General features: G+C 52.0%; 1 protein-coding gene across 2 annotated transcripts; it reads left to right on the forward strand.

Annotated features, from left to right (window-relative positions):
- The first annotated feature begins 723 nt into the window (after positions 1-723).
- LOC133371819 (heparan sulfate glucosamine 3-O-sulfotransferase 2) lies at positions 724-19,821 on the forward strand. Of its 2 annotated transcripts, none has more exons than XM_061599652.1 (2): positions 724-805; positions 18,890-19,821. In XM_061599652.1, exons 1-2 carry the CDS (start codon positions 771-773, stop codon positions 19,506-19,508), a joined length of 654 nt encoding a protein of 217 aa, XP_061455636.1. In that variant the 5' UTR covers positions 724-770; the 3' UTR covers positions 19,509-19,821. The 2 variants fall into 2 exon arrangements, with proteins under 2 accessions (XP_061455636.1, XP_061455637.1); XM_061599653.1 differs by lacking the exon at positions 724-805 and adding an exon at positions 3,562-3,924.
- The last annotated feature ends 3,566 nt before the right edge of the window (positions 19,822-23,387 follow it).

A 23,387-nucleotide genomic window follows, 5' to 3' on the forward strand; every position in this document is an offset into this window, starting at 1 on the left:
CAACTTGACTCTCCACTCCTGCTTCCACCCCATCTGGGAACGGTGCCTCTCTGCCTACTGAAATGGCAACCAGAGGCATCTGCTGCCATCTGCGGCAGAGGCAGCTGCCCCCCCCCCCAGTCACCACAACCACCCCTCCGAGCGCAAAGAGGCTTCCATTGGTTTCGTTATCACATCAGTGGCAGAAAGGGGAGGATTAAACTGGAGTCATCTCTGTAATCTACTCAGTGAGATTAAAGCTCTTTCCTCCCCCCCCACCTCCCGCCCTCCCAACATCTTTATCCCTTTCATTTTGGGGCTGTGCACAAAGTGATTACATTGCAGGGGGGCTGGGTGGAGGGGAGGCCCCTTTCGCTCCGAGAATCATGCTCAGTGCTGCTTGAAACCACCTTTCCCAAGTAGCCCAGGCCAGGCCCAGGGAACTGGACATCCGCAAGAAGCAAAGAGGGATGTCCACCAGCAGCTGGTCTTGGGAGAGGCCAGAGTTCCGTTCATTGTCTCTGACCTAGGAAGGGAAGTCGGGACCTCTGCCTTCTCAGCCACTTCCTGCCTTGGTGTGACGTCTCAGCCCTCCTCAAATGCCCAAGTACAGAATGTTCAGGGGTGAGTCCCATGCTCTTTTCCTTCTCTGTGGGTCTCTTGTAGGACACACTTCTCTACAGAAAGAGGCAGGGGGAAGGTGGGTGGGCCGCTTCCCCTGGCACCGTGGCCTTCCCTGGCATTAGGGGACGTGAGATGCTGTTGCTCAGAGGCATCCGCTTGGCTTGCAGATGGTCCCAGGTTCAGTCCCCGGTGGCATCGCCAGGTAAGACTGAGAATGCTCCTGCTTGAAAATCTGGACAGCCACTGCCAGTCAGTGTCAACACTACTAGGCTAGATGGACCAGTCGGTCTGACTTCCTGGTGTGCACAGCTTGGATCACTTCCATGGGTGCTGGAGACCCGCATGCTCTGGGCATGCCTTTGTGCAATGGACAGCCTCTCTGCATGTGCCTCACTGTGCCCCGGATAGTATGGGATGCTGGCTGAGAGCAGGACGGTGGTGCTCCTGAGTAGAAGGTTCTGCTATAGAGGAGAGGATCTGATTCCTTACAGCCTCCACGATGTTCTCAGAGAGCTCAGTGACCCTCCAAGGCATATCTTTGCTCGACTGCTTGTGTGAGCTGAGCAGTTTTACAGCCCTGGCACAACTGGCACATAGGGATGATGTCATCCTCCTGTCACACACATGCCAACACACACACACACACACACACGTGCTTCTGAATAATCTGCCATCTCCAAAAGCGACTAGTGCATCCCCCAGGGTGGGGCTGGGGACCGATGGCCGGCCCATCAGCAGGTTTTGGACTCCAGCTCTCCTCAGCCCCAGCCAGCAAGCCTAATGGGCAGGGTCGATGGGAGCTGGAGTCCAATGGCAACTAGAGTGAGGGCCCCAACCCTGCCTTGGGGACTGGTGGGGCAAGAGGCCTGGGTATGCTATGTCTGTTGCCAGGAGGCTACTCACAACTGGCCCTGTGCCCAGAACAACTTGCTTTTTTCAGCACTGACTAGCCTCACAGCCACTGGACCAGGATGGGAAGGTTAAGCATGAAATCACTTTGCACATACTCAGAGACACTCATTTCTTTACTCATTCCAAGGCTGAATAGAGTTTTGGTGCACTTAGATCCCAATCAAGCCCTCCCGGTTCCCCAGGACTGAGACTTGTTCCAGGCTCTTGTGTCTGGCATCCCCTGGTGCATATGTGCACAGGTGTTCACAGGCGTGCACACGCACGCACACCACTGTTTGCTTGCCACACGGGGCAGCCACAGGGATCCACCTGAGCCACCATTTCAGAGAGGAGAGGGCCTGGGCCCCTCTCTTCTGGGCCTGCCATCCTCCCACATTGGTCCTGGCAAGCTCAACCTGACCAAGGCGGGCAGAAATTGGTCTTCCCTCCCCCATTTCTCCTGCTGTGAAATATTGGGAAGCTTTGATCTCCCTCCGGCAGCAACCAGAAGACGCTATCAAGGCTCCGACGGCCTTGCCTTTCCTCTTCTCTGCTCTCTGGAGACTAGCTGGGAGCTGCAGCCGGCCGCGTCCTCCAGCCGCCTCCCGGTGCAAATGGGCCCTGGAGCGTTCCAGAAGCCCCAGGCCCGCCCCGTTCTGTGTCTGGCACAACGGTCTAGTCCTGTGCGGACGCTACACCTGGGAAAGGGAGGAGGGCCCGCCTGGAGAGTACCTGAATGCCTTTATTTCATTGCTTATTTGTTCAGCATTGGCCTGCATTGCTCAGCTGCCGTCAAGGCAGCACTTGAAGCGCCACATACAAAACGATCCGCAGCTCCACAGGGTCAGCGAGAAGCCTCGTCTCTAAACATCAATAAAATTATGCGCACCTGCAAAACAGCGCCGCGGGAGGCAGCTTGGGGACTGGAAAGGCCGGCGCCCCAGTCAGAGCGGGCCGGCCCTGCTGCGCCTTCAACCGCGCCCCGACTGCAAGCCTGGCGCCAGCAGCAGCGGCAGGGCCGGCTCATTGTCCTCCCCTTGAGTTGTTCCTCGGGGATACGGGAGGAGCGAGCTGAGGGCCGGGGCTGCCACTTGCAAGGAAGGCGGGGACCAGCCGAGAGCAGACCGAGGCTGGTGGGGAGCGCGCCACCGCCTGCTGGCATCTGCAGCGCTCAACAGGCCCGGAGGTGCCCGGGCTGGGAAAGGCCTCCCTCCCCGAGACCCGGCGAGAGGCGAGAGTGCCAAGGGCGCCCCTTGTCCCGCGCGGTCACTGAGGCGGAGCGCAGGGAGCCCTCTCCTAAGGGGCCGCAGAGAGCGCAGGCTGTGTCCTCCTAGCAAAAGGCGCCCAGATGGGGGGGGCGGGGAGGGCGCGGGACTTCCCTGCTCCGCAGAGCGTCCTTTTGCAAGGCAAGCGAGGGGCTCGCCCTGGGAGGCTGTCCACTCTGCACGTGCTCGGAGGCATTTAGTTAATCTTGTTAAAAGGGGGGGGGCGTCATCCGATCCGCCTCGGATATAAAGAGTCTCCTGAAGAGCAGGGCGGCAACAAAGAAAAGGCCGCCCCCTTCCCCTCCACACTCCCAGTCGGGCTGGGGGGCGGTTCATGTGCCAAGCAAGTCTGTCCGAGGGCCCGGCTGGGGCTATACGTAGCTTCGGGGGCCCCAGAGGGAGCCCAGCCGGGCCGCGATCTCTGCACCTGCTCAGAGGTCCTCTCGGACTGATCCCAACGGGCGCGGGGCTGCGGGTGGGGTCTGCGAGCGTCAGGGCTGGCGGGGGCGGCTCCGGCTCGGCTGACGTCAGGCGGCCCTTAAAGAGGTGCCGCTGCGGGAGCGGGGCTCAGTGGCGGGCCGCAGAGCTCGCCCGCCCGCCTGCCGGCCCGATGCGCTGCCGACGACGCCGACGACGCCGGTGCCGGCCAGGGGAGCCGTGGCCCGCCGCGCCCTGCTGCTGGCGATGGGGCCATGGCGCTTAGCCGGCGGCGGCGGGGGCGGCGCTGCCGGGCGCTGGTGCTGGGCTCGCTCCTCTCGCTCTCGGGCACCTACCTCTGCTACAGCCTCCTCCTGCTCTGCTGCACGCCGGAGCCGGAGCCTCTGGCCCGGGGCGAAGCGGCGGCGGCGGTGGCGGCGGCAGCATCTCCCCCGACGGTCGCCAGCTGCCTGCCCGCCGCTGCCGCCGCGGCCCGCAAGAAACTTCTGCAGAAGTGGCGCGCCTGCCCCGCCGCCGCCGCCAGCAGCAGCAGCAGAAACGGCTCCTCGTCGCCTGCGCCCCGGAGCGTGGGCGCCAAGCGGCTCCCGCACGCCCTCATCGTGGGCGTCAAGAAAGGCGGCACCCGCGCCGTCCTGGAGTTCATCCGCGGCCACCCGGCGGTGCGCGCCCTCGGCACCGAGCCCCACTTCTTCGACAGGCACTATGAGCGGGGCCTGGAGTGGTACAGGTGAGCGGGAGCGGCACTCTGCACGCGCGCAGGGGCGCTGGGGACCGGGTGCGTCTCCTTTGCGCGCCCCTCTCGCCCTGAGATCTTCCCTCCAGAGCGGACCTATCAAGTCTGGGTCTGCGTGGCCTGAGTTTTCTCGTCCCAGCCCCAGCCTGTGTACAGCAATGAGCATGTGCAGAGTGCCTGTCCCACAGCCCTGACTGGCTCCACTTCTTCCGGGTCTCTTTGGGCTCGGAGGCCCAGAGGGGTGACGCTTCAACCAGGATGAGGAGCCACGAGGCCCCCCGTTCCTTGCAGCTCACCAGTCCCCCTCTGGGGCTCGACCCCACGTCGAAGCAGCAGGCTGAGCTGCCCACCGTCCTCCCGCAGTTCCTCTCTCTGCCTGGGCTGCGCAGACAGAGCGACAGAGCCCTCGTGCCCGCGAGGAATGACTCTGAAGCCCTGCCGGGTCTGCCAGCGAAGGAACCCTTTGAACGGTCTGCGCGGGCGGAGCTGTTCTCACCCTCGGCGGGCCTGACTGGCACTCTGGGGTTCTCCACTTTGCAAACGTGGGATCCAAGGAGCGTTGGCGTGACGGGGGGATGTGGAGGCTGCTCCTGCTTTTGGAGAGCCCAGGGGCCCCCTCCAGTAAGTCCCTGCTGGGCTCTGCTGAGCCCTCATCAGCTGCCAGACCATGGTGACTCTTGGGGACCCTGCTGGGAGTGGGTCGCTCCTTTTGGCCGAAGAACATGCCTCTCCAGAGTAAGGCCTTGCCACCTCACCTGTCCAAGCCTGGTCAGAGCAGCCAAATGCCCAACGGAGAGGTGAGCAGGATGCTTTGGAAACGCTGGCAGGGGGTGTTGTTGAGGGGCAGAGGACCTGAGTCATGGGTCCTCTGCTCTGGGCCACAGATCTGCTTTGCCCTTTCTATTATGTGTGAAACTTTGCTTACAGTGCAACTGGGCACAGTGCCCAGGGCAGTGCCAGTGAGTCCCCAGCCAGCCACCATCTTAATTTGCTCAGAGGCCCAAATTTGGCCACATACTGATATTATGCAAATGTGTGTCATCTGCCCTGTGTCTTGACTGAGTCCTTTGCTGAGTCCGGCAATGCCCAGCAGGCTGGCAGAGGACCAGCAGAGGGGGCCTTGCTTCCACTCCAATGCTCCTGAGTATTTTATTGTGCAAAAGTTCTTGCAATTCTCCTCTTGTTGGCACTTTTGCTTAAAAAAACCCTCGCAACACCCTTGTAAGGTAGATTGAGTTGTGAAGTGTTTAGAGAGGCCTGCTTGAGAACGTCATGGCCCAAATGAGCATTTGGCACTAGGCCTCCTCCCAGGCTGAAACCCAGAAGCAGTGCGCTCTCCACTTGGGCTTTGGGGCAGGATAGATGCCGTTCATTGTTTTTGGAAGTGGCTTCCGGAAAAGGCTCCTCCTTGTCACAGGCAAGGACAAAATTGAAATCCTCCAGAAGCTTGTTTGCTTTCCTGTGAATCCCCCACCCACCCACCCACCCCCTGGCACTACAGCAAGGTCTGAGCCTTAAGCATCTCCCTTGCTCCGGCGCAGTCCTGGGGGACGGACACTGGGAGATGCCTTCAGGACAGCTTCCTGCAGGCCGCATGCACACAAACACACCAAAAGGGGAAATCCTTTCCTCTCCCCTCACGCCCCGGAGTTGCCTGGGAAACCTGATTTCCAGTCCATGTGGGAAATGTGCCTTATAAAACTGGCATGCCAAATAAGCTGTACAAATCGTGCTAGAATGTTTGCATAATGTGGATCATTTCAACTTGGGAGGGTTCAGCCGAGAGATCTTTGTGGACTTCCTGGAGTCTACTCTGGCTCCCATCCGGTGTGAAGCGCTTCCAGGAACAAGAACATCTCTTTGTCTTTAGAGGAATGATGGCTCAGAGGAAACTGAGAGGGGGAGGGGCCCTTCTGTGGTTTTTCTTTAAATTTTTCAATGCCTGGATGGTGCTTTTCTTTGGGAGGGTAATATCAATACAAGCTGTGGGCCTTGAACCCTTTCACCAAAGTGATTCTGAGGTGTGCGCTGTGCCTCTGTGTCCATAGTGGGGGCTCCATTCTTGCTTTGGGGGGGCCTTCCTGCCATACCACAGCTGGTATAGCACAGTGGAGAGGAGAGCCTGGCTGGAAGTCCAGAGTCTGTGAGTTCAAATCCCCGCTCGTGTCTCCTGGGTGTAAAGAACCAGCTAAAGATCACCCCCACAGTGAGTGGCTCAGGGGTGACGTGCCCTGCCACCTATGCACCGTGGGCAAGCTGCATAGTCCTAAGGAGCCCAGTTGCCCCCCAGCTGGCAGTTGCGGACAAGGAAGGGGCTGTCTTGTGCAGCTCTGGCAAGCTGAGCAGGCCCTAGCCAGCTGGGGAGGACCAGCCTCAGAGGGAGGCAATGGGAAACCCCCTCTGAAGACCAGTTACCCTGAAAGCAGATCGACTTGAAGGCAGTCCATTTCAGTACCAGCTGTCAGCCCCACACTGAGGTATGCCCTACTGCTGACACCAGCCTTCGCCAACCTAGTGCCATCCAGATGTTTTGCAGTCCAACTTCCATCAGCCCTAGCCAGCATGATCAGTGGTCAGGGGTGACTGGGAAAGATGGTCTATACAGTCCCTGGGCCAAGAGCCCTACCTCAAGTTTGGTCCAGCTGCCCCTGCAGTATCCATGGAGATGATGACTGAGGGCAAGTGGGATGCAGGGGCTGTGTCAGGATGGATGCCTCCCTGCCTGGATGGGAATGGGATGCCATTTTCAGTGTGAGTTCAGTGCTTAACTACGTGGGATTAATGCAGGACGATCCTTTGCTAAATTGCGACTGAGCCTGGTGGATTAGGGGGATGTTATGGATGTAGAGCATCTTTTGTTTGGCAAGGCTTACCGGAAGGTCCCCCATGATATTCTGGTTATCAACCTGGTAGATTTGGGATGGAGGGTGCTACTGCAGCTGCCTGATGGGCTCTACCCAAGGAATGCTGCTCCGTGGCACCCGATCAACCTGGAGAGACGTGCTGTACCACAGGATCCAGTCCTGGGTCCAGTGTTTAACATTTTTAGATTTTACTTGGATGAAGGAGCAGGGGGACCCTCATCAGATTTGCAGAGGACACCAAACTAAGTGGAATGGATTAGCAAATGCCTTGGGTCCCAAATAATTTCAACAGGTTGGAGAACTGGGCCAAAACTTAGAGAGATATCAACAGAGATAAATGTAAAGCAGGAAGAACCAAATCCACAAAGAAAAGATTGCTGGCATGGATAGCAGTCCAAGTGAAGAGGATCTTGGGGTTGTAATAGACTACACGCTCAATCTGAGTCAGGAGTGTGATGTGATGCTGCAGCAAAAAAAGGCAACGTAATTCTAGGTTGTATCCACAGTAGTATAATGTCCAGGTCATGAAAAGTCATAGTGCCACTCTTTTCTGCATGGGTCAGATCCCATATGGAACATTTTGTCCAGTTCTAGGTGCTGGAGTTTAAGAAAGGCACAGACAAACTAGAATGTGACCAGAGATGAGTAACAGTGATGGTGCAAGGCCTGGAGACCAAGTCCTCTGAGGAAAAGTTGAAAGTAGTTGGGTATGTTTAGCCTGGAGAACAGAAAATTAAGAGGCAATATGATAACCATCTCTAAACTGGTCTGTAGGAGCCAAACTAATGAGTCCAAATGAAAAGAAAAAGGATTTAGAAGGTGGTGGACTGTCCTTCATTAGACGGTCATCCAGCCTCTGCTGAAAAACCTCTATCAGGGGTCCTGTGATAGGGGATTATCTGCACCGGCAGGAGGTTGGAGCAGATGATCTTTGGGGTCCCTTCCAACTATGATTCTACATGGATAGCCTCCCTCTAAATGTTCACCCCAAATGACTCCAAGATAGGAAGCTGCAGCTTCTGCATTCTTAGACACAAAAGGAACGCATTGTGTGGGCAGGTTTATTTCCTGAGAATCTACACATGAACGCACAGAGCCATGTCTACGTCTACACATGTATTTTATGTGAGCCCCAAAGGGAAGACCTCAGCATGTGTGCTTTCTGTAGAGAAGCAAGTTCAGCAATGGAGGGTGGGGCTGGCACACACGTGTCCTACTTCCTCTTCTGGGGGTCTGCTCTGCCCTCCAGTCAATCTCTCTCGGTCAACAACACATCAAAAGGTGCCCAGGTCAAACTGTTAAATGTTAAAGGTTCATGAGGTTCCTTTAATTTCCCACACGTGCCAGAAGCAAAGTGCAAAGCAGAAAATGCTGGACTGATTTTCGTTCTTCACTGGATGTGCTGGGCATGGCAGGCATTGCCCTGCATGCATAACATGGCAAGCGCTAGTTCCTTTGCCAAGAGGCCCTGACAGGCCATCTTGGCATGGATGCTGCTATCTCAAGAGAAGGGGAGGTGGTGTACTGATGGCCTGGCCTGGGATGCTGAGCACACACACAGACACACACACACCCTGTACAATGAAGGATATCAGTCTCCACACCTCTTGGGAGCTTGCCTTCCTAGCAAGGTATCTCTGCCCGCCTGCTGCTTCATTCGGATGAACATTCAAAGCTGTCTTCTACGGAGTCAGGCTGTTGATCTTTCTCTCTCTGGGTTGGTGCCATGGACAGGCAGTGCCTTTCCATGGTCACCTGGGCGGTCCCTTTCCCAGCCCTGAGATCTCTGAGCTGGAGCTGGAGGCTTCTGCAGGCCAAGGCGGTACTGAAGCCCTTTGCTATGGGCCCTTCACTGATCCTTGCCAGTGCTCAGGTGACTGGCATCTCCATGACGGCGTCTTCCTTTTTAACTTTTCTCGTTTGGAATCTCCCCCCCCCCCAGATGCCCCCTGCTTGCCTAACAGACCATGCTTAAAACAGCAGAGATGTCAGCATAATAATAGGTACCTCTGTAGAATTTAAATTCTTGCCACCTTATTCATCACTTGAGACACTTCCAAGTGATAATGTTAGTCAGTTCTCTGTCACTGGGTGCACAATATTGCTTTTAATTAAATAATAATTAATGAAGCATTTTAGTTTATCAGATATTTGCATCCCCACTGCCCACCAGGGAAGGCTTTCTGACTTTGCAGGTGTTTGTGTTTAACTCCAGCTTCATTACCAGGGCAGGTCCCACCTTCTGCAAAAGAGAAACATTTGGCCCCATCGCTTGATGTGTGCAGAGTTTTTGCCTGGCATTTGGCTTTCTCTGTGGTTTGGACCAAACCCTCCTTTTTCTGCTCAGATGGGGGAAAGCCCTTTGCTACCAAAAGGCCTCTCCGTTGTGCAGCGCTAGGAGTGTTATTTGTTGTGGTGTGCAATTCCACCAGTGATTTGGGTTTTTTGAAATTGTTTTGTTCCCTATACACATGTGTCCTTCTGTTTGGGGACGGGCCATTGCAGAGCATCTGCTTTGTGTGCCAAAGAGTGCAATCCAATCCCTGGCGGCACCTCCAGGCAGAGAGACTCCCTGTCTGAGCCCTTGGAGAGCTGCTGCCAGTCAGTGTAGACCTAGAGAGACCAGTGGTCTGACTCAGGAGAGGGCAGCTCCTGATATTCCTGTGCACTAACCAGAGCATCAGTCATTGTGTTGAGTTTGTACATGTGATTTCTGCAGGGAAAAGGACTCTTCTGATCCGATGGAAAACGGGGGAGATGGCAATGACTGATGTCAACATGCAGGCCAGGGTTCAGGCACACACGCACCCGGCTGGCTTTTTGTCTCTCCCCATTGGCTTGGCCAGCTGGCCCAGTTTGCTGTCTCCAGCGAGAGGCAGGCAGCATGGGATCAATCTTGACTGGCACAGCAGCACTGGTTTGACGTGCTGCAAGTTTGTAAAGTGTGTGTGTGTGTGTGTGATGGGCACTCTTAACAAACATGTGATGGAACTAGGGATGGGCAAGTCTGTCTGTTTCCATTTCTCATTTTTCTAATCTTAAATTATCCACATTTCCACATCAATTTGTTGATATTGTATCAAAAAAATCCTTCTGAAAATTCATCAACATTTAGTGTGAATTTCTCCTAGTAAACACATTTTGTATGCAGTTTTCCCCATTTTACACATTCTTCCCTAATACAATGCATTGTATGTTATATTCACTAATATATGTATTTTTATGCACACTTGGCCCCAGTATCACAGTCTTCAACTGCTTCAGACCTGGGACCCTCAGGTCTTTTTTACCATATGTTTGTACGGTGGTCATGCTGCTGTTGTGACCAACCTTCGATCAGGTCATGACCCCGTAGTGGGTCCTGACCCATCAATTGGAAGACCCAATACCCTAGTAAATGCATTTTTGTAGACGTGACGAGGCTGGAGGACTGCACTGCAAAATTCAGACAAGTGCAAATTTCAAAGGATGGCTGTTTTTTCCCCCCAGGTCCCATATTGTTTTGGAAAGTGTGAATTTAAACATGGACTGAATTCCTCCCCCCCATCGCTAGATGGAATCCATTTGCTGGGCAGCCAGGTCAAGTCTCTTGGCATTGTCCTAGGGAGCTGGGTTGTTGTGCCACCTACGTTAACTATCCTGCCACTTCTCCGCCAGAAAAATCCTGGCATTTTTTAGGGGGGTCAGGGGAATTAGCCCCATGTCTGTCAAGGAATCTGTTAATTTCTACTCTGAGAAACCCTGTTTTTCAAGCCTGGCTCACGGCAACTCTGGAGGTGAAGAATGGGAAAGTGAAGGTTTTTGCTGTTTGCCATGTGGGAACCTTGCCAAGCTAAACACTTTATTTTACTGCTGACAAGTGAGTAAGGCCCAGGATTATCATGAAGCTGGCTGGCATGCTCTGCAAGGAGAGCTGGCTCCCTGCCTGCTCAGTCTTCTGCTGCACACAACGGGGACAACGAGGAGGCAAGCAAATATATTTATTCCGCTGTGTTGCACATGGGACAAGTGCCACCATGGAAGGAGGAGGGGAAGGTGGGACAGGAATCCATTGCCGGGGGGGCAGAGGGGGACAGAAGCCACTGTGATGATGGGCTTTCCACATCAGTTTGCCTCTAGGAGAGCATTGCTTGCAGAGGACACAAGGCAGTCCTTCCCCTCTTCCCATGTGGGAGTGGGTACAGGCTAAAGGCTTCCTCGTGCCCAATCCATCGCTTCACACCTCAAGAAAAGAATTAACTCCTCCTGACAGAAGCTTTGTGCTGCTGCAGCCCTGCCTGAGATGTCCGGGCAAAAATGAGGTGAGGTGTTAGGGCTTGGGTCAGTGGCGAGTTGAAGCAGGGACTGTTGGAAGTGGGGCAGGAGCAACTCCTGTTTGGGTTCTTTTGTGTGTATTCCAGAAGGAAGATAGAGTGAGGGTCCTCCAGCTGGCTAGGCTCACCCACCTTTCCTCGTGCTCTTCTCTGCCTAACTTCCTTCCGTTGTAAACAGATATGCTGCTCAGGGAAGCTGTCCTGCCCCTCCTTCCTTTGTAGTCTTCGACTGTCTGAGGAAAGAGGAGACATCTCTGTCTTTGCTCTCTCTCCTGAGCCATGAGGGCAAGACCCAAGCCTGGCCATTGTGCCTCCAACTTAGTTAGAACTAGGTATGCCTTTCCTATCTATTATGTATTTCTATAAATAAAGTAGCTTTTCTTATTTTACTAAGTCTTCAGTCTCAGTGATCTAAATGCAGGGTAAAAGCCTGCTACTTAGGTAAATGCACGCACTGGCACACTCCAAGCTCAGACCACTGAGTATCTCTGCATATTTCCATAACAGAGACAAGGAAAGAGAGTAAATAATAACTGGGCAGGAGCTATAGGGCAAACATCCTCCTTCAAATGAAAGCTCCCTGTTGCATCTCCACCAGCCTCTTCTTCCAGGGCTGTAGTGCACACCAGACCAAAACTGCTTCTTGACTTTTCATTTGCCTTTGGGAAATGCAGGCAGCTGCTTTTTCTAAATGATTCCAGCAGACTTCAAGGGTCATGTGAAAATGGAAATGGACTGCCTTCAAGTCGATTCGACTTATGGCGACCCTATGAATAGGGTTTCTTGGTAGGTGGTAGTCAGAGGAGGTTTAACATTGCCTCCCTCTGAGACCCATGGTCACCCAGTGAGCCTCATGGCTGTGTGGGGATTCGAATCCTGGTCTCCCAGGTCGTAGTCCACTACACCACACTGGTCATGTATGTGTGCTTAATACACCACCCGACACGTATTGGTATTTTCCTTGGCTTCATTTGGGCGGGGGGGATGCTTTGCTCTTAATGCTTCCTCCCCCCCCCATTCCACTCCACTCCACAGCCATCTGACAGTTTATACTACCACTCTGTGCATGGCAGCCCGCAGCTTGCCATGATGTTTGTTGAATGAAAGTGTGTTGTCTGCATTAACGTACCTCAACCACAAATTGGTACTTTTTGTTCAGACAGCAAGCTTTTGTGATGTAATGACACGTGATCTGCAAGATTGCTGTTTGGGCTTCCTGCACAAATACTTGAGGGAGCCTTTTCCAGGTTTCTGGAATCCAGACAGCCAAAGAGGAGATGTTGGATGGTGCAAATGCTGCTCTGAGCATCTTGTTACTGAAAAGCAGCTTACAAATTAACATAAGCATCCCAGTTAAGTTATCTGGGGCTGACTCTGCCAATGGATTTCAGAGGAGTGTTGCTTGTATTGGGAGGGGCAGATGTCTTGAGAGTGTGAGTGTAGGGGGGATGCACCCCCCAGCATACGGCATGGCACCTGAAGTCCTGAGCACCTTTTTGCAATATGCCTGCTTCAGGAGTCAGGTTTGCCTTTTCATTCTGAAATATATAACGTGTGACATGGAAACTGTGTATAACTCTTACCATTAGAGAACCTTTTCAGATGTTTCAGTCTTCTCAGTGCCCTTTATTTACATTTCTCTTAAATGAAATTATTAATTAACATAGTAATTACTGGATGGTTTTAATTTATCTCAGGAACAGAGCCCTTCAAGCCTCCGTTCAGCGCCGAGACTTTTTTCAGTGTCAGGGATCAGCTCTGCAACATGCAAAGGGGTGCATGAGAGGCCTTTCCTTTGGCATGCAGAATCAACGGGCTAAAAAACAAATGTAGGTCAGGGTATCTATTCATCCAGGCTATTATTGTCTGTGCCAGCCTTCCCCAACCTGGTGCCCTCCAGAAGCCTTGGACTACAACTCCCATCAACCTCCGCTAGCATGTCCAAATGGCAGGGGTGAGGCGATTTGTAATCCAAGAACTTCTGGAGAAGTTTATGCACATACTTCAGGAGTGTCCATCAATTCAAACCTTTTGGGTAGGAGGACAAAATACAGCTGCTGTAACAATAGCCTTCCCCAACCTGTTATCCTCCAGGTGTCTTGGAAGTACATCATGTAGTAGTAATGGGGGACTTCAGTTACCCCGATATCTGTTGGGAGACAAATTCTGCCAAGCATGGCCCCTCCCAGAAATTCCTGACTTGTGTGGGAGATAGCTTTCTCCTACAGAAAGTGGAGGAAGAAACTAGAGGATCAGCTATCCTCTTGACTTGATTCTAACCAACAGAGATGACTTGGTGGATGAAGTGGCAGTTACTGGAACACTGGGGGAAAGTGACCACGCTATACGTGAGTTCTTGATTTTAAAGGAAGCAAAAGCTGAGAGTAGCCATATGCCTACCCTGGATTTCAGGAAAGATTATTTTAATAAACTCAGAACAATCATAAGTACGGTTCCATGGCAAGCGACCCTAATGAGAAAAGGAGTCAAAGATGGGTGGGAGTTTCTAAAAATGGAAATTCTAAAGGCACAATTGCAAACAATTCCATCAAGGAAAAAAAGGGGGAAGACAACAGAAGAAGCCAATGTGGCTCCACAAAAAGCTTAAAGATGACCTGAAAACAAAAAAGGGCACTTACAGGAAGTGGAAGGAAGGCCAGGCCACAAAGGAAGAGTACAGACAGGTAGCACTGAATCACAGGATGACCCTCCTGGCAATCGTGAAGGTGAAGGGGCAGGACTGCAGCTTGGTCAAGGAATATCTCATAACTTTGAATGAGTTCAAATCTGCAAGGCCTGATGAACTGCATCCTAAAGGATTGAAGGAACTGGCTGAAGAACTCTCGGAACTACTGTCTATTATCTTTGCAAAATCATGGAGGAGGGTGAAGTGCTGGATGACTGGAGGAGGGCTAATGTTGTCCCTATCTTCAAAAAGGGCAGAAAGGAGGAGCCTGGGCCCTACAAACCAGTCAGACTGACATCGATCCCTGGAAAATTATGGAGCTGATTATAAAGCGGTCAGTCTGTAAGTACCTTCAAAACAGTGCAGTGATTACTAAAAGTCAACATGAATTTATCAAGAACAAATCCTGTAGACTCTGGGAATGCTGTGAACATAGTATATCTCAACTTCAGCAAAGCTTTTGATAAAGTGCTCCATGATATTCTGATTAGCAAGCTAGCTAAATGTGGGCTGGATGGAACAACTATCAGGTGGATCTACAGTTGGCTACAGAATTATACTCAAAGGATGCTTATAATGGTTCCTTCTCAAACTGAAGGGAGGTAATGAGCGGGGTACTGCAGGGCTTGGTCCCAGACCCAGTGCTCTTCAACATTTTTATTGATTACTTGGATGAGGAGGTGCAGGCAATGCTTAGCAAATTAGCAGATGATTCAAAATTGGAAGGGATAGCTAACACCTTGGAAGACAGAAACAAAATTCAAAGTGATCTTGATAAGCTGGAGCATTGGGCTGAAGACAACAGAATGAAGTTTATCAAGGACAAATGCAAAGTTCTACACCTAGGAAAAAGAAACCAATTGCACAATTATAAGATGGGGAAACTTGGCTCAGCAATACTACATGTGAGAAGGATCTTGGGATTGTTGTTGATCACAAGCTGAACATGAGCCAAAAATGTGATGTGGCTGCAAAAAAGGCACCTCGTATTTTAGGCTGCATTAACAGAGGTATAGTTTCCAAATCGTGTGAAGTATTGGTTCCCCTCTATTTGGCACTGGTTAGGCCTCATTTTGAGTACTGCAGGAAGTTCTGGATGCCACACTTTAAGAAGGATGCAGACAAACTGGAACAGGTTCAGAGGAGGGCAATGAGGATGATCAGGGGATTGGAAACAAAGCCCTGTGAGGAGAGACTGAAAGAACTGGGTGTGTTTAGCCTCGAGAAGAGAAGACTTATAACACTCTTCAAGTACTTGAAAGGTTTCCACACAGAGGAGGGCCAGGATCTCTTCTCGATTGTCCCAGAGTGCAGGACACGGAATAATGGGCTCAAGTTGCAGGAAGCCAGATTTCAGCTGAACATTAGGAAAAATGTCCTAACTGTTATAGTGATACGACGATGGAACCAATTTCCTAGGGAGGTAGTGGGCTCTCCAACACTGGAGGCATTCAAGAGGCAGCTGGACAGGTACCTGTCGGGTATGCTTTAATTTGGATTCCTGCGTTGAGCAGGGGTTTGGACTCAATGGTCTTCCAGGCCCCTTCCAACTCTATGATTCTGTGATCTGGGGTGGATGGAGGCACCAGGTTAGGGCTGATATAGCCATCTGTTGGGACCTTGAATCCTCTGGCATTCCCCTGCTCCACTGCCCTTCGCTTGGCTGTGAGTTGTGCTACAAGCACAGGCCCGGAGTTTGTCCTCTCTTCGCTGGGAGGGTTCTAGAGAGGACCTGCTGATCCTTGCCTGCTGTGCCAGTGGGGAATGCTGGAGATTGGCAGGTATGTATTAGCTGCCGTGCTGCTGTCGCCACCCTGGTAAAGTACCTGAGGGGGGTCTGGGTGTAGGTTTAATTGGCATTTCCCCTTGCTTTGCTCTGGGCCTCATAAATCCAGATTATGAGTTGTATTGTTTAAAGACTGTCAGCAAGATGCTAATTCAGTGTCGGAGAGCACTGCTGGCACTGCTGGATTTAGATCACAAAAGCAGGCTTGGCTCATCCATCAGCCCAGGACAGCTGTATGAGCGGCTCACCATTGGTGGAAGATTCATAAAGCTGCTGTTTCATTAATGGGCCACCTCGGGGCTTAATAAAGCTCCACTCCATGAGGCATTAGAGCCATATATGTAAAATACAAAACTTACAGGCCCTAATCAGTTATGAAAAACTCAAAATAAATTGCATTAATAAATTACAGGAGCAAGGCCAAGAGCTCTCAAACTCTGCAGAATGGAATCCTGGTGTTTGCAGTTCCTGAGCAACCCAAAGGTGCCAAAGTAGTGGGGGGGGGTGTCCTCCTAACATACATTCATCTTGCAGAGTGCAGGAGACTCCCTGTAGGGGGGAGGGGGGAAGCAGCACAGACTTAAACACAGTTGACAAATATGAGATCTTGGAAGGCTCATCTCACAGGAGGGCAAGTTGCCTGTACACATTAGAGTCCATATTTCAGCCGTTGCCTTCCTTGCATTCCATGCAAGGCACCTTTAGTGTTTTGGATGGAGACGTATGCTCCTTTTACAAGCATCCCTCACAGGGGCTAGGCTTGTGTAAATGCAGATGCATTTCTGCTTACAGAAGGTTGCAAGATTTGCAGTTTGGACAAAGGCAGAACTTAGGGATGGGCAAGTCCCTATTTTGGTTTCTCCGTTTCTCATGTATCCAGTGCCAAGTTCAGTTCTCCACATTTCTGCATCACTTACAAATTTATTTTTCAAAAGACTTCATGAAAATTCACACAGATATGTGAGAGGACAACTAAAACAAGGTGCCGTCTTTGCAGGAAGGTGGTAGTTTTATTTTTCATACTTGTAAGACTGACAGTACAAGGACAATTTGGAAAAACAATTAATGATCCAAGTGTCTGGAGAATTATAATCAATTAATGTTTATGATGCCTTATGTCCTCTTGGTTTGATGAATATGACGGTGGTGATTGTCTTCTCCTATATTAGTCCCAGGGATGTAGTCGTCCAGGGTCACAGGGTGTTGTAGACCAGTACTCTTTGGGGAGCAGCGTCCCAGCCAGGTCCCTACGTGTGAGCCAATCAGCATGAAAAGGGATTGTGTTAGCCACTGAGAAGAGTCCTTGTCCTTTTGTGCTGATGGGAGCCAATCAGAGTGAAAGGAGGTGAGTCCGCCGCTGAAAAGATTCTTCTCAGTAGCTAAAACACAGCCTTCCCTTTCATGCTGACTGGCTCCTGGAGATGTCTGTTGTAGTGGAGAGTAGACTCGCGAGATGACAGGGAGAGCAAAGTAGATGAGGAAAGTGGTAAAAGGGCTGTGCCTGTGAGGGGGCCTGGCATGACTGTCATGGGAGGATCCTGCACTTCTGAATTTGCCACTACACTTCTGGTTAGTCCTTCATCAAGAAAGAATATTATGTTCCTACAACCTTTTATATTTGTTTAATGGTGTTGCTTTTTGACACATGTAAATAATTGTAGTCTTTAAAAAAAATTAAAAATGCATGTGTGGACAGGCCCCGAAATGTAGGCCCAACAATGCCCAACAAAAATGCAGGCTCTTCTCCCCTAGTTGATGGAGGCTGACCTGCTGCCACTGTCCCAGAATGCTTCCACTATGAGAACACATTGCTAGCATCATTTATCTATACTTATATTAATCTTGGGGAGTTTTACTGGTGCCATGTGCCATCTGTCTATTACTTTAAAACAATTTCCACATATGTGAGAAAATGAATGGATTGTGTGTGTGTTTTTAGTCAGAGACATAGAGATTTTCTACAGATAATGAAATAATCACTGCTGTGGCATCTGTGGATAACTTGAATTTTGAGCAAGGAAACCCCTTCAGTCCCCAAAGAATCACATTGCTGGCAAAACCTTCTGCGGCCAGAACGTTCTTGCAAAAGGACAGCAGCAACCCAAATAGGTTTTGGGAAATTTACCAGCAAAGAATTTCCTTTTGATTATCTTCTGATGGCTGCAAAAACCTTTGCCGGCTCGGGTGCAAACAAGAGTGTCAACATTTTCTGTACTAATGTAGATTAATTGACTGTAGAAACTTTTGACCAAAAATCACCAAAAAATAGCAAACTTGATTTTTCCCCCCTTACGTTTGAAAAAGAAATAATAGGTAATCTTAATTTTGATAGACCTTTACATTACTTTAATTGTAGAACAAAAATTTTTAAGCTGAAACTGTTGCCAATGACCCATTTGTGATATTAAGACCCTGTCTGGAAGCAGCCTTAGTGACTGATTCCTCTTTGCTTTCCCATTCACTTCTTTTAAAGCCCCACCTAGCCAGGAAGGCTGGCGACAACCCTGGTGTGTTTACTGCCAATCAGCTTTGTTGAGCAACCAAAGATTCTAGTTTCAGGAGAGAAGGGGGGGACTTTTAATAAAAATTATGTATACAACACAGTTATTCAGCCTTTAAATCTTTTCCTTTATAAATGTGTCTTGAACATCTTCAACATTCCCTTGCCATCTTCATTTAATTTTGCAATTCCTTTTCTACCTTTCTGTTAAAAAAGGCACATAGGAAACTGCCTTCAGCTGACTCAGGTGAGGAACAGCCCCAGCCCTCCCTTCTGGGGACTGAACCTCCTGCAGGCAGCGCGGGTGCTCTGTGACCAACTTGTGGCCTTTCCCCAAAAGGTCAAAAACAGACCTGAGCAGGCATCATCCGCAGCGAAACACCAGAAGCAGCTTACACCAATCCAGGCCAAGGCATTTTTGAAAGTAATAGTTGTGCATCCAAATGGACACCCAGTGGACACAAATAGACACACAAAATTTAATCAATGAACCAAGAGCACAAATTCAAATTGGAAGCCACTGAAACACTGCCCAGAGCTATGAAGTTTTAGTGAAACTGAATACAAACAGTAGAACATAGGGACACATTAGAGTTTCTACTATTCTTCTGTGGGGCTGCTGCGTAACAGTAAGGGGGTGGTCAGTGGAGGCTCAAGGCTGGTCCCTTTTCTTCCAGGCTACCTAAAGCAAACTGTGGGAGGGGCCACGAAAGGAGCTGGTCTCGGCTGCAGGGCTAGCTCAGAGGGCAAAGGTTACCATTCCCCTCTTCCCTGCTTCGCCCCCTCATCTCTGCGTGCCTTCCCTTGCAGGCGCTTGATGCCCCGGACGCTGGAGAGCCAGATCACCATGGAGAAAACTCCCAGCTACTTTGTCACCCAAGAAGCCCCCCAACGGATCTTCAACATGTCACGGGACACCAAGCTGATTGTGGTGGTGAGGAACCCCGTCACCAGGGCCATCTCAGACTACACCCAGACGCTCTCCAAGAAGCCCGACATCCCCACCTTTGAGGGGCTCTCCTTCTGCAACCGCAGCCTGGGCCTGGTGGACACCTCCTGGAGCGCCATCCGCATCGGCCTCTACGCGCTGCACCTGGAGAGTTGGCTCCAGTACTTCCCACTGTCCCAGATCCACTTTGTCAGCGGGGAGCGACTCATCACGGACCCCGCGGGGGAGATGGGCAAGATCCAAGACTTCCTGGGCATCAGGCGGGTGATCACGGAGAAGCACTTCTACTTCAACAAGACCAAAGGCTTCCCTTGCCTGAAGAAGACTGAGAGGGGCGGCTTGCCACGCTGCTTGGGGAAATCCAAAGGCAGGACTCACGTTCAGATTGACCCAGACGTGATAGAGCAGCTGCGGGACTTCTACCACCCTTACAACGTCAAATTCTACGAGACGGTCGGCCAGGACTTCCGATGGGAATGAGCACCTCAGCATGGGGCCAGCGTGCACAGTGCCGCCTGGCCGGCCTCAGTCTTCCCAGAGGCCGTGGCTGCTGAGGAAAGCGCCTTCCACCCCCTTGGCTGGCTGCCTTGGCGTTCCCGTTGGCACATATGGAAGGCTGGCCGGGGCAAACGTCTCAAAATGCCATGTGGGCCCCCCAAGGCCACTGGGTTGCTGCCCCCACTGCCAGGCCTCCTGCTTGCTTGTTTGTTCGTTGCACGTGGGCAGCTTGGGGTGGGCAAGAAGGTCCCTTCGCTTCATTTTCTGTGGTGCAATCAGGGTATGTGATGCCCAATAATGGATTTTATTTTTAATAATGATGATATATAGATATATAGATATATAATATATATGAAATAAATATCACTGCCTAGGCACTTTTGGCAGCTGGTTCAGCCAGGGCTCCCAGTTAAATGCCCTTTAGAGCAGTCCTTAGATGACAGATCCAGAATGTGAGGTCTGGGCATGCTGTGGGGGGTGTCTGGGTGTGCTACAGGGAGGGTCTCTGTCAACCACTATGGGGGGGTCTCTGTCTTTCCTACCTTTCCATCCATTTAAGAAATGAAGGGGGGCACAATCCTGCTCAGAGGGTGCCTGCCAGTCTGGCAGAAAAGGATCAGGCCTCTTTGCCCATTCTCTTGCTGTGCTTGCGAGTGAGCCCTGTGCCCAGAGACACGCCAGCCTCTCTCCCCAAAACACACTGCCCTGTTGGGATACTTTGCCCTTGGAATAAAGCACAGATTTCTGCTGTTACAGGTACTCCAGACACACCCCTTTTTCCTGTTCAGGGTGTGACTCCGCCCACCTTCCTCGTATCCCACCCGCTCCTCTCCTGTGAAATTAAAAAACCAACAAATGCCACTCAGCTGTCAAAGAGAGGTTTTTTCCCTCAGGGACATTTTTGTGGGTGCAAACTGGGAGCAGCCAGTTGGGTCCCTTGCTCAGGGTGAGCTTCCTCAGAGCTCCTCCTTCCCCTGGGGGGGCTTTCCTCCTCCTCCCCAGGCCAGGCCCATGCCAGGGGAGGCCAGCTTTCACCCTCTGCCACAGCGCAGCCATCAGAAGAGCCCCAAAGAAGTCACCACTGCATCTGGACCCTGGGCACGGAGGAGGGCTTCGTGGCAATCGCAAGGGCTTCCTCACGGGGCGTGGAAAACAGTCCTCAGGCCAAGCGCTCCTCGGGAGGACAACCTTTTAGCCATGCCTCTTCCAAGGCTGTTCAGCAAAAATGCATTTCGACTGAGGCAGGCAGGCAGGTGGGCACTCTGGCTTCAAGGCAGAGAGAGCCAGTCAGCCAAAGAGCTTTGTGGCTGGTTGACGATTTGAAGCCACCTCTCCCTGGTCTTAACTTCCTGGCAAATGCATGGAGGATAAGGCCATCCATAGCTGCTAGCCAAGATGACTGTGTTCTCCCTCCACTGTTGGAGTCAGGGCGCCTCTCAATACCAGTTGTTGGGCATGCCAAGTGGGGCAAGTTGCACTCAGGCCCTGTGAGGCCAGGATGCTGGGCCCCCTTGGCCTGCCCCAGCTGGCCCTTCCAGGGTTCTCAGGGCACTCTGCCTGCTCCTCCATGCTGGGCTGCTTTAGGGTCTTCCTTCCACTGGTCAGACACACTTTGGGGGGCATGTTTGTATGCCAGCACAAGTGCAGCTGTGATCTCTCCACACACCCATCAGTGGCCTGGGACCACTCCCCTGCCGCAGCAGCGCACAGGGCCTCCCCTGCTTCTTTTTCCAGGAGATGCTGAAAAGGGGAGGCATTTGGGACAGCCCTTTGCTCAGTCACCATTTCGAAGGTGAGACGGCCCTCCTCACCTCCTGGCTGCAAATCATTCAAGGCCACACAGTGGGAGTTTTTGTCCTGAAGCTGCTGAAAATCCATTTCCTGGATCATGTGGAAGCAAACTGCTCCTGGTGAAGGACCTTTTTGGTGCCCCCCCCTTTTGATCTGTGTGTGTTTTAAGTCAGAGAGAGCACTTTCCATCTGCATCTTTGCATCTGCCCACCTAACAACCCTGTGGGGATGCAGAGAGGGAGAGAGAGCTGGCAGAGGTGGGGTGCGAGCTCAGCTCCCCGCCCTCCCTGGCTCCTGCTAATCCTTCCTCCATTCAGCCCCCCCTTCTCTCAACTGAGCTCACACTCCCAGCAAGCCTGCCGGGAGGAAAAAACCAGGCGGGGAGGGGAAGAGAGGCAACAGCTGTATTTGTGCCAAAGGGGCGCCACTGTTGCTGCTGCCGCCGCCACCTCCCCCTCACTGTGCCAGGGACAAGGTAGGACCTGTGGTTTGGTATGCAGCCAGTGGGAATGTATGGGCATGCTTAATAGGCTGTTTTATGGGAACCTGGAGTCCTAATTGAATGTCAAGTGCTGCTCCGAATTGCCTTAGAAGAAGGCATCTCACCTCCTCTGCGCCGGGAGCTGCATTTCCCAAATTAGTTCTTGGTTCTCCATTTGCACCCATGTGGGGCCAAACTAATCATTTAAACATTTTGGGGGGAGAAGGAAAAGGCACAGATTCCTGGTGGCTCCCATGTCAGTGGGGCAATGGATCCACCCCGGCGTTTTGTCCAAGCTTTCAAAGTTCAGACAAAAACCTGCAGTAGATTCACTGCCCTGCTGACATGGGAGCCACCAGCTTTCTCTGCTTCCAGTGGTATGTCCCAAATCTGGAGGATGCATGTTAGAGGGGGGAGGGGGAGCACCCCTGCTCAGGTTGTCTCTCCTAATGGAAGTGAGATCCCAACTCTTGGCCATGGCTAGACAGCACAAGCTGAGCTGAGGCTCAGCATGATCCCCCCTGTCCCTGCCCACAGCAGCCTGAGCAGCAGGGCCCACTCAAGGGTGTGTCTTTTTCCACATTTGGTGAACTGAAGTGTTGCTGCTGCTTGGACTGTAAGGTGAAACAAATTGATATCGGACTGGCATGTACCATTCTCCCAATGAACTGGCCAGAGAAACGCAGGGCAACGAGATCTGCCGGGGGAGACCCTTGCTGGCAAGCCAGTGTGGGGTAGAGGGAGGGGTCCCCTGGCATTGAGATGCCCCAGTTGCCCTATAAAGGGCTTAGCAGGAGTTGGACAGAAGCCTTGTGGAGTGGAGAACAGCAGAGCCCATGGCTTTGGGTGCCAGGGACACCTTTGGGTCCCGAGTCCAGAGATGCCCCTGGAGTACTGAGCTGCAAGCAGCCTCAGGCAGAGCCCAAACAGATGCAACCAGGAAATGCAGCGTTGGGCCCTGAGCAGGGATTTCTTCACTATGAAGAACAGGAAAGGCCGTACCCGAAACCACATCCTCACCCCCCTGGGCTTATGAGATGAGATGGCGAGAAGTCACCAGGCCATCTGGTGCCCATCTAAGATGCTCTGCTCTGCTTCCAGTCCCAGGTGGGCAGGCCAGAGGCTTGGTGGGGGGTCTCACGAGATGCCAGGTGAAGCAGCAAGAGCGTTGGCAATGGCAGCTTCCTCCTCCGTCCTGCTCTGCAGTGTGGCAAGGTTCAACCAAGGTGTAGGGCAAGGAGTGGTCCAGGCCGAAGATGGTGCCAGGAAGCACAGAGCTCTGAAGTTGCTCCAGCAAGCATCAAGCTGAAATCGAGCCCTTGTCCCATAATAGCAGTAGGTGCAGCCCAATTGCTAGCAGCACCCAAGCTGCAAGATGCTGCTGGACTGAAAGAGGGCCAGTCCTCCCCAGTAAACTCCCACAGCAACAGAGCGGAGTGAGGCTCAATCCTTCCAGGGACTCGTACAGCGGAGTCAGAAGAGGGCAGTGCCATATTCTCAGGTGGGGGAGGGGAGGCTTGAGGGTGGCCTCACAGAGTCAAATACAGACCTCACACAGGGTCAGGCTGAAGCATCTGGAGGACAGCTGC

This window comes from Rhineura floridana, chromosome 17 (genome assembly GCF_030035675.1).
Source record: "Rhineura floridana isolate rRhiFlo1 chromosome 17, rRhiFlo1.hap2, whole genome shotgun sequence".
Taxonomy (NCBI): Eukaryota; Metazoa; Chordata; class Lepidosauria; order Squamata; family Rhineuridae; genus Rhineura; species Rhineura floridana.

Coding starts and splice junctions, on each gene's coding strand:
- LOC133371819 (XM_061599652.1), top strand. CDS start 771: ATGGTCCCAGGTTCAGTCCCCGGTGGCATCGCCAG. Junction 806..18,889: donor GTCCCCGGTGGCATCGCCAG/GTAAGACTGAGA, acceptor CTTCCCTTGCAG/GCGCTTGATGCCCCGGACGC.